The sequence below is a fragment of the Oncorhynchus clarkii genome, chromosome 16 (assembly GCF_045791955.1).
Source record: "Oncorhynchus clarkii lewisi isolate Uvic-CL-2024 chromosome 16, UVic_Ocla_1.0, whole genome shotgun sequence".
NCBI classification, from domain to species: Eukaryota; Metazoa; Chordata; class Actinopteri; order Salmoniformes; family Salmonidae; genus Oncorhynchus; species Oncorhynchus clarkii.
In genome coordinates, this window is record NC_092162.1 from 2,020,527 (window position 1) to 2,031,277 (window position 10,751).

The 10,751-nt window shown below is 40.9% G+C and overlaps 1 protein-coding gene across 1 annotated transcript; it reads right to left on the reverse strand.

The window, feature by feature from the left end:
* Positions 1 to 1,991: 1,991 nt before the first annotated feature.
* LOC139367865 (uncharacterized) lies at positions 1,992 to 10,469 on the reverse strand. The gene is made up of 4 exons (XM_071106207.1): positions 10,076 to 10,469; positions 8,480 to 8,875; positions 5,026 to 5,536; positions 1,992 to 2,272 (listed from the first exon to the last, which is right to left on the reverse strand). The coding sequence occupies exons 1-4, from the start codon at positions 10,464 to 10,466 to the stop codon at positions 2,209 to 2,211; spliced, it is 1,362 nt and encodes a 453-aa protein (XP_070962308.1). The 5' UTR covers positions 10,467 to 10,469; the 3' UTR covers positions 1,992 to 2,208.
* Positions 10,470 to 10,751: the final 282 nt, after the last annotated feature.

Here is a 10,751-nt window from a genome sequence, read left to right on the forward strand (position 1 = left end):
GAGACTTGTTTCTGGAAAGGTGGATTTTTAAAAGTAGAAGCTCAAATTGTTTTGGTACAGACCTGGATAGTAAGACAGAACTCTGCAGGCTATCTCTGCAGGAGATTGCAACTTCACCCGCTATGGCAGTTCTATCTTGTCGAAAAATGTTATAGTTAGGGATGGAAATTTCAGGGTTTTTGGTGGTCTTCCTAAGCCAGGGTTCAGACACGGCTAGGACATCAGGGATGTAGATGTAGCCTATTGAATATCATTCTAGAATATGACAGATGTAGTAGCCTATTGAAAAAACAGACAAATACAGAAGTCAAGAAACTTTCTCCGGGACATTCTGTCAACTGAATTGATAAATGAACACAGAACGGTAAAGTGATTCACCTTGAGCTGGAATCGGTCATCGAGTGGTTTGCTTGGTCCTCGCTGGCTGTTTCAGAAAGGTCTAAATCTGATTGCTAAATCTGAGTCTTCTGAGATTTTAGACTGGACCGAAAACCTAAGAGTTGAACACAATAATACGCTCCAGAATTTAACATTTTTTGATGATCACAAATTAACTCATCTAAATGGCAATATTAGACTTAATAATACTGTCTTTTCTAACTCTGTGCTGTAGCCCCCATCGACCCAATTGGCATCCTCAGGCCAAGTCGTATAGTAGCGAACAATGTTGGAATGTTCCAAGGTAGCCAGTGCTTTCACTTCACGATTTGCTTCTCTGTAAGAGAAAGGATCATAATTACAACATGTAAATAAACAGCTGATAGTTGCTAATGAGCATCAACTATAGAATACAGAATACACACAAGGTAAGAGGGATGGATACACACTATTCATAACATGTTTAGGGGGAACAGAATGGGGACAGTAATGTCTTAGCCAATGACTGTATATATGAATGGACAAAGCCATTGATCACGTGACACCATTCATTCCTATGTGAAGACTCAATGGCGCATTGAAGCCAAATGAAGTCGGTTAAGATTGCGTCTCATGGATTCATAACATGAGCACTTTGAGCTACTCCTGGAAGTGACGTTGCAGGCTTGCTCAGTGCTGCCCCCTCTCATTGAGTAACTCATGTTGAAGGCCGACCGGGGTACTGCAGGCTGCCATTAGACATAACATGCAGGCTGGCTCAGTGCTGCCCCCTCTCATTGAGTAACTCATGTTGAAGGCCGACCGGGGTACCGCAGGCTGCCATTATCAACTAAACTATCCATATAACTTCTTCTGTGTGTGATTTTAAAATAAATCGGTTCAAGGACATCTGGTGTATTAGAAGCAACTATTGGTAAACGTAATTGTCTTTGAATTATAAATGGGTTTTTTTTCAAGGTTTTCCACAGATTGCCATTTTTCCATTCACTATAATTGGGATCCTGTTTAAATGCTATAAATGCCTGCAGTACCATGGTCGGCCTTGAACTTCGTGGCCTCAATGAGAGGGGGCCGTCGTTCTCCTCTGGTCTTACCCCATATTCTGCACAATCTTCACAGCGTACGTTTTTCCATCCAATATGTGTTGTGAGGGTAGACTATGGTGAGTGTTTTAATAGTGAGGGTAGACTATGGTGAATGTTTTAATAGTGAGGGTAGACTATGGTGAGTGTTTTAATAGTGAGGGTAGACTATGGTGAATGTTTTAATAGTGAGGGTAGCCTATGGTGAGTGTTTTAATAGTGAGGGTAGACTATGGTAAATGTTTTAATAGTAAGGGTAGCCAAGGATGAATGTTTTAATAGTGAGGGTAGACTATGGTGAGTGTTTTAATAGTGAGGGTAAACTATGGTGAGTGTTTTAATAGTGAGGGTAGACTATGGTAAATGTTTTAATAGTGAGGGTAGACTATGGTGAGTGTTTTAATAGTGAGGGTAGACTATGGTGAGTGTTTTAATAGTGAGGGTAAACTATGGTGAGTGTTTTAATAGTGAGGGTAGACTATGGTAAATGTTTTAATAGTGAGGGTAGACTATGGTGAATGTTTTAATAGTGAGGGTAGCCAAGGATTAATGTTTTAATAGTGAGCGTAGACTATGGTGAGTGTTTTAATAGTGAGGGTAGACTATGGTAAATGTTTTAATAGTGAGGGTAGACTATGGTAAATGTTTTAATAGTGAGGGTAGCTTGTGAGGTAATATGCATTTTTCTCAATTTCTTCAGGGGAGAATGGGATCGTAGTCCTCTGGGTCAGGTAGTCCTCTGGGTCATTTAGGAACAGTTTGATGTAATAAAGAGCGGTCTACTTGGTGTGATGGAAATATCTTGATCATAACTGCAGAGAGAGAGAGAGAGAGAGATAGAGAGAGAGATTCAGTTTTGATGTTACCATGTAAAAGAGCACAAACAAAGCCAAACCTTAACCAAATACAGAATTACAGACACCATCAGAAAAACATGGTTAGCCAGAGAGAACAGACTGGCATCACTGTGGGTCAGGAAGCCAGAGGAGACTGGCATCAATGTGGGTCAGGAAGCCAGAGAGGACAGACTGGCATCACTGTGGGTCAGGAAGCCAGAGTGGACAGACTGGCATCACTGTGGGCCAGGAAGCCAGAGAGGACAGACTGGCATCACTGTGGGTCAGGAAGCCAGAGGAGACTGGCATCAATGTGGGTCAGGAAGCCAGAGAGGACAGACTGGCATCACTGTGGGTCAGGAAGCCAGAGAGGACAGACTGGCATCACTGTGGGTCAGGAAGCCAGAGAGGACAGACTGGCATCACTGTGGGTCAGGAGCAATAGAAAGTTCTAAATCACCTTCCCCAAATATATATATATCAATTAGAAACTCCTTCCACAAATATAAATATATATATCAATTAGAAACTCCTTCCCCAAATATATATATATATATATATATATCAATTAGAAACTCCTTCCACAAATATAAATATATATCAATTAGAAACTCCTTCCCCAAATATATATATATATATATATATATATCAATCAATTAGAAACTCCTTCCCCAAATATATATATACAGTGCCTTGCGAAAGTATTCGGCCCCCTTGAACTTTGCGACCTTTTGCCACATTTCAGGCTTCAAACATAAAGATATAAAACTGTATTTTTTTGTGAAGAATCAACAACAAGTGGGACACAATCATGAAGTGGAACGACATTTATTGGATATTTCAAACTTTTTTAACAAATCAAAAACTGAAAAATTGGGCGTGCAAAATTATTCAGCCCCTTTACTTTCAGTGCAGCAAACTCTCTCCAGAAGTTCAGTGAGGATCTCTGAATGATCCAATGTTGACCTAAATGACTAATGATGATAAATACAATCCACCTGTGTGTAATCAAGTCTCCGTATAAATGCACCTGCACTGTGATAGTCTCAGAGGTCCGTTAAAAGCACAGAGAGCATCATGAAGAACAAGGAACACACCAGGCAGGTTCGAGATACTGTTGTGAAGAAGTTTAAAGCCGGATTTGGATACAAAAAGATTTCCCAGGCTTTAAACATCCCAAGGAGCACTGTGCAAGCGATAATATTGAAATGGAAGGAGTATCAGACCACTGCAAATCTACCAAGACCTGGCCGTCCCTCTAAACTTTCAGCTCATACAAGGAGAAGACTGTTTAGAGATGCAGCCAAGAGGCCCATGATCACTCTGGATGAACTGCAGAGATCTACAGCTGAGGTGGGAGACTCTGTCCATAGGACAACAATCAGTCGTATATTGCACAAATCTGGCCTTTATGGAAGAGTGGCAAGAAGAAAGACATTTCTTAAAGATATCCATAAAAAGTGTTGTTTAAAGTTTGCCACAAGCCACCTGGGAGACACACCAAACATGTGGAAGAAGGTGCTCTGGTCAGATGAAACCAAAATTGAACTTTTTGGCAAGAATGCAAAACGTTATGTTTGGCGTAAAAGCAACACAGCTGAACACACTCTCCCCACTGTCAAACATGGTGGTGGCAGCATCATGGTTTGGGCCTGCTTTTCTTCAGCAGGGACAGGGAAGATGGTTCAAATTGATGGGAAGATGGATGGAGCCAAATACAGGACCATTCTGGAAGAAAACCTGATGGAGTCTGCAAAAGACCTGAGACTGGGACGGAGATTTGTCTTCCAACAAGACAATGATCCAAAACATAAAGCAAAATCTACAATGGAATGGTTCAAAAATAAACATATCCAGGTGTTAGAATGGCCAAGTCAAAGTCCAGACCTGAATCCAATCGAGAATCTGTGGAAAGAACTGAAAACTGCTGTTCACAAATGCTCTCCATCCAACCTCACTGAGCTCGAGCTGTTTTGCAAGGAGGAATGGGAAAAAATGTCAGTCTCTCGATGTGCAAAACTGATAGACACATACCCCAAGCGACTTACAGCTGTAATCGCAGCAAAAGGTGGCGCTACAAAGTATTAACTTAAGGGGGCTGAATAATTTTGCACGCCCAATTTTTCAGTTTTTGATTTGTTAAAAAAGTTTGAAATATCCAATAAATGTCGTTCCACTTCATGATTGTGTCCCACTTGTTGTTGATTATTCACAAAAAAATACAGTTTTATATCTTTATGTTTGAAACCTGAAATGTGGCAAAAGGTCGCAAAGTTCAAGTGGGCCGAATACTTTCGCAAGGCACTGTATATATCAATTAGAAACTCCATCCCCAAATATATATATATATATATATATCAATTAGAAACTCCTTCCCCAAATATATATATCAATTAGAAACTCCTTCCCCAAATTCAAAATTAAACGTTTTACATTCACAGAACAATCTAACAAAGAGAAACTTTATAATTTTTGGGGAAAGGTCTGATGTTATAGAGTTGGCAGCACAGTATGTCACAGCTTACCACTAGCTAAGGGAGGAAACATCATGTACTATTTCATATATTAATTATAAGCAATAGAATATATATGTACCTGCAGTCATTTATTATGTTGTTTGTGAAATTGGATACTGAATGTTGAACATTATTACATTTCTGTGTTGGATATCTTTTAGTTTCATTTGTTATATATATTTTTCCCTATGTGTGCCACATTCACAGACTTACCTGTGGTATTCAATAAGCTCTACTCCACAGCTTGCTTCATCCTTCATTTTCCACACTTTCTCTCCCAACTTTTCTGCCTTGCCGCTACTTTTCAGGTCATAAAGATGCTTATTCACACATTTTCGTGTTTGGCCCAATTCTCTGGCAATTTCTTGCGCACTCATTCCTCTTCCATCACTCTTTGACATCAGCACCCTCCTCAGTTCCTCCTCTGTGATGCCAGGGGTCTCAGAAGGACTAGGCACTTGATCCGACTCTGGAACACTCACAGAGACTGACGCCGCCCCTGGTTTCTCCACAGACCAGACTGGTGGTTTGTCTGGTGTTGCATGAAGAAGTCCAGCTCTGTTTAAAGTGTACAGGACACTGTTTATGTCCTTGGCCTTCATTAGTCCAACAGCCTTAGCTATCTGGAGGGCAGAGAATCCTTGTTTCTTCACCTTTAAAAAGGTATATATTCTCTCCTTCAAGGCCGACTGGTCTCCTTGCCGGTTGTCGCAGGACATAGTCACTAGAATGTTGAAGCATGGGAGTAAAGGAAACAATTACAGACTTTAGCCAGTTGATGTTCAGTGTACAATTCGGTGATAACGCCTGAGAAGCCAGTGTTTGGAGGATATATTGGCATGGGTGTAGTAGTTAGGCCTGAGACCAAGTCGAGGGTCGGCAAACCGTGCCAATATATCCCCCAAACACCGGCTTCTCAGGCATTATCACCTTTATACAATGGGAACACCAAGCTAAAGCTAGCTAGGCACCAAGGGAAACCAACATATTTAAATAATGATTTACATAGTCATTAAAACATTATTTTGAGGAACTAATTCAAACTAGTGATGCAGTAATATGACATTTTTGCCCGATACCGATATCCGATATTTTCCTTGTTGAAAAAAAAACAACCCGATAACCAATATTTACAATTTTAGCAGCCTTTTAAGCATTCCAGTACAGTTACATAGGTAACACACACACACACACGGACGCAGAGGTCTAAGGAACTGCATCTCAGTGCAAGAGGCGTCACTACAGTCCCTGGTTCGAATCCAGGCTGTATCACATCCAGCCGTGATTGAGAGTCCCATAGCGCAACGCCATTGTAAATAATAATTAGTTAAATTTAAATAATAATTAGTTACATTTAAATAATAATTAGTTACATTTAAATAATAATTAGTTAAAATTAAATAATGATTTGTTAAATTTAAATAATAATTTGTTAAAATTAAATAATAATTTGTTCAATTTAAATAATAATTTGTTAAATGAATAATAATTTGTTAAATAACTTGCCAGGTTAAATAAAGGTCAAACACACACACCAAAAAGTTATTTTGTTGGCATTTACGTATGTCCCCATTACCAGTAAAACATCATCAAAACCTGTTTCTTTCACTTGCTGTGCTGTTTCGTTATTCATTCGTTTCATTCTCAACCAGGATTTCTATGGAACGCCGTTTGGGTCTTTGCTTGTCAAATAACACGACATCTGTTTCAGTCGCTATCGTTAGCTAGCTAGCTAGCGATCTAGCTAGGTGTCATCATCTAAAATAACCCTAATTTATAAGACAGTTCTTATTTGATTAATGATGGTCGGACCCATCTATGTGAAGCTAGCCACAATAAGGATTAGCCACAATAGTGGACTTTGCTTGTTAGCCTTCAAAATAAAAGTATGGCATAAGTCTACTATTTGTGTTAATTTGCATTACTGTCAATGACATCCTTTTATTTCGAAGGCAACCCGCAAATTCCACTATTGTGCCTAATCCTTATTGTGCCTAGCTTCACAACACATAACCCGGTCCGGTCGAGCCTCACTAGCCAGATGAAGCTAGCTGGCTGCTTATAACAGGGTTAAGATGCTGACTAGCTATTTATTTTCATGAATTGAAGTTCAATTTCAATTGGTGAACAACAAGTGGCAACCTAGCTAATAATTACTCACAAGGATTCCTAAATCATTGCTAAGAATAATGAAAATTGCTGCAGTTTTTACTGGTCGTTGTTTTCAGGCTGGGTGTATTGGTGCTAGCTAGGCACCAAGCTAAAGCTAACTAGGCACCAAGCTAAAGCTAGCTAGGCACCAAGCTAAAGCTAGCTAGGCACCAAGCTAAAGCTAGCTAGGCACCAAGCTAAAGCTAGCTACCCCAGAAGTTGCGGTCGAACAAATGATGCTTTATTACCAACGCGGTATTGTCAACACATCGTTCGTGGCCGGTGTTTGCAGACTTTTTTGTACAGCTTTGACAGTGCTACTCTATCTTTTTTGACACGCAAAGACCCAAACGGCGATCCATAGTATGTATGACGTGAAGCTAAAAGCAGTGACGCCATTACTGTGCAACTCTGGTAGGGCAACGTCTGAAAAATAGCGCATTTGGAAGTGTGTCCCGGTACTCGACCAGTCAAAAAGAACGGTTGATTATCAAGGGCAATGAATTCCATTATCTTGGCCTTAATGGATTTCGCCTTTACGTTGTCTCGCTGAAATGTTGTTACTCTTTCAAATGACTGCTCGATCCACACAGCAGACATTGTGGGCTAGTTTAGAATGCTGTGTTGCACGAAGAGCGCAACATTTTACGTGGCGTCATTACGTCATCTACCTACGTTATATAGGTATGCACGTCAGCTTTGACATCGGTTTTGCACATCAGGATGTTAAACTAGACATCAGCCGATATGTTCACCGATATATTGTGCATCCCTATTTCAAACCATTTCTTCCTTCCACAAGATATAGTCCCGATACAAGATATAGTCCCGATACAAGATATAGTCCCGATACAAGATATAGTCCCGATACAAGATATAGTCCCGATACAAGATATAGTCCCGTTGCTACCCAAGCCGGCTGGTAGTTCGTTCTGGCTCGGCTCGGTTGCCAAAGCTGCGACCCAGTCTTTAAGTCTTCGGTGTTCTGTATCTACGGACGCGACCCAGTCGTTCATTCTAAGTATTCTATGCCATACTGGAGGGCAACATTCTTATTTCTATTGATAGTTATTTGTATATATCCATAAAAATTATGCCGATTCATGATTTCGACTGGCTGAGAAAAGCTGCCTGCCTGTCTGTCTCATCCCGACACGTTCATTACTACTACGAGACAGATGGGGATCGAATTTGAATATTGAAACAATGTTGCAAATGTCAGATAGACAGACAGCAAGGTTCAAACAAACTCTGCTGTTGAAAACTAAATCTTAGTCTAAAAGAAATGTGAGATAATGTCTAGATACTTTTTAAAGTGGAGATCAAGTTTATAAATTGCCTGGCTGGGCTGACGAGACAGTGGATTGTGCAGTCAGACGTAACAGAGTAAATAGGCATTTTAACGTCATGGATTTAGCGGGTGGTAATTTGTGGAATAGACAACGGCTGGAATTTGGGTTTTGACTAATCAGCATTTAGGATTAGACACACCCATTGTATAAAGATGCTTATTCACCTAATTTTCGTGATTGGCCCAATTCTCTGGAAAATTGTGGCACACTCATTCCTCTTCCATCACTCTTTGACGTCAGCACCCTCCTCAGCTCCTCCACTGTGATGCCAGGGGTCTCAGAAGGACTAGGCACCCGATCTGACTCTGGAACACTCACAGAGACTGACGCCGCCCCTGGTTTCTCCACAGACCAGACTGGTGGTTTGTCTGGTGTTGCATAAAGACGTCCAGCTTTGTTTAAAGCGTACAAGACACTGTTTACATCCTTGGCCTTCATTAGTCCAACAGCCTTAGCTATCTGGAGGGCAGAGAATCCTTGTTTCTTCACCTTTAAAAAGGTATATATTCTCTCCTTCAAGGCCGACTGGTCTCCTTGCTGGTTGTCGCAGGACATAGTCACTAGAATGTTGAAGCATGGGAGTAAAAGGAAACATGACAGACTTTAGCCAGTTGATGTTCAGTGTAGAATTCGGTGATAAAGCCTGAGAAGCCAGTGTTTGGAGGATATACTGGTACGTCGAAGGCCGGCAAACCGTGCCAATATATCCTCCAAACACCGGCTTCGAAGCCATTGTCACTTGTATAAAACCGGTTCCCAACATGTTTAAATAATGATTTGACATATTTTCATTAAAAACATTGAGGAATTGATTCATTCTATTTCATCCTTCCACAAGATATAGTCCCGACACAAATCTAGGGTTGCTACCCAAGCCGCATGGTCGTTCGTCCTATCGGTTCGGTTGCCAGAGCCAGTATTTAAGTCTTCTTGTTCTGTATCTATGGACGCGACCCAGTCGTTCATTCTACATATTCTATTGCCATACTGGCTGGTAACGTTCTTATCCCTTGCCAGCTAGCGAGCCAACTACGGCTAACTTACAGTCACGTCAAACAGTGCAGACAGAATAACAACAAAGTAGCTGCATTTGTTTAAGTTGTTTTCTAGTGACATTTATGTGGATACATCCATAACAATGAGCTAGTGAGGCATGATTTCGCCTGGCATAGAAAATATGCTCTCTCGTCTGGACACTGTTGTTCAGAGGAGCTAGCCTACAACACAGCTAACACAATCATTTCATACTGAAGCTGGAAAGACCGCAAACAAGCTGCACTTTGTATTGTTTTACCTGTTATCTATTGATAGTTATTTGTATATATGCATAAAAATTATGCCGATTCATTATTTCGACTGATTGTGAAAAGCTGCCTGCCTGTCTGTCTCATCCCGACACGTTCATAACTGCAATGTGACAGCTGGAGATCGAATTTGAATATTGAAACGATGTTACAAATGTCGGACAGACAGACAGCAAGGTTATTACAAAACTCTGCTGTTGAAAACTAAATGTTAGTCTGAAAGAAATGTGAGATAACATCTAGATGCTTTTTATAGTGGAGATAAAGGTTATAAATTGCCTGGCTGGGCTGATGAGACAGTGGATTGCGCAATCAGATGGAACCGAGTAAATAGGCATTTTAAACGTCATAGATTTAGCTGGTGGTAACTTGTGGAATATACACCGGCTGGAATGCGGTTTTAGCTAATCAGCATTCAGGATTAGACACACCTGTTGTATAAAGATTCTTATTCACCTAATTTTTGTGATTGGCCCAATTCTCTGGCAATTTGTGGCGCACTCATCCCTCTTCCATCCCTCTTTGACGTCAGCACCCTCCTCAGTTCCTCCTCTGTGATGCCAGGGGTCTCAGAAGGACTAGGCACCCGATCTGACTCTGGAACACTCACAGAGACTGACGCCGCCCCTGGTTTCTCCACAGACCAGACTGGTGGTTTGTCTGGTGTTGCATAAAGAAGTTCAGCTTTGTTTAAAGTGTACAGGACACTGTTTACGTCCTTGGCCTTCATTAGTCCAACAGCCTTAGCTATCTGGAGGGCAGAGAATCCTTGTTTCTTCACCTTTAAAAAGGTATATATTCTCTCCTTCAAGTCCAACTGGTCTCCTTGCCGGTTGTCGCAGGACATAGTCACTAGAATGTTGAAGCATGGGAGTAAAGGAAACATGACAGACTTTAGCCAGTTGATGTTCAGTGTAAAAGTTACAATTATGAAATCATTGTCATATACTGTTGGAAGTTATCCTGTTGGAACCAGCCTGATTGCTGCGTCAACTTAAGGGATACTTAGAGATTTTGGCAATGAAGCCCTTTATCTACTTCCCCAGAGTCTGGTGAACTCATGGTTACCATTTTTATGATTCTGCATCCAGTATGAAGGACGTTATAGGTAGTTTCACAAGCCGATGCTAAC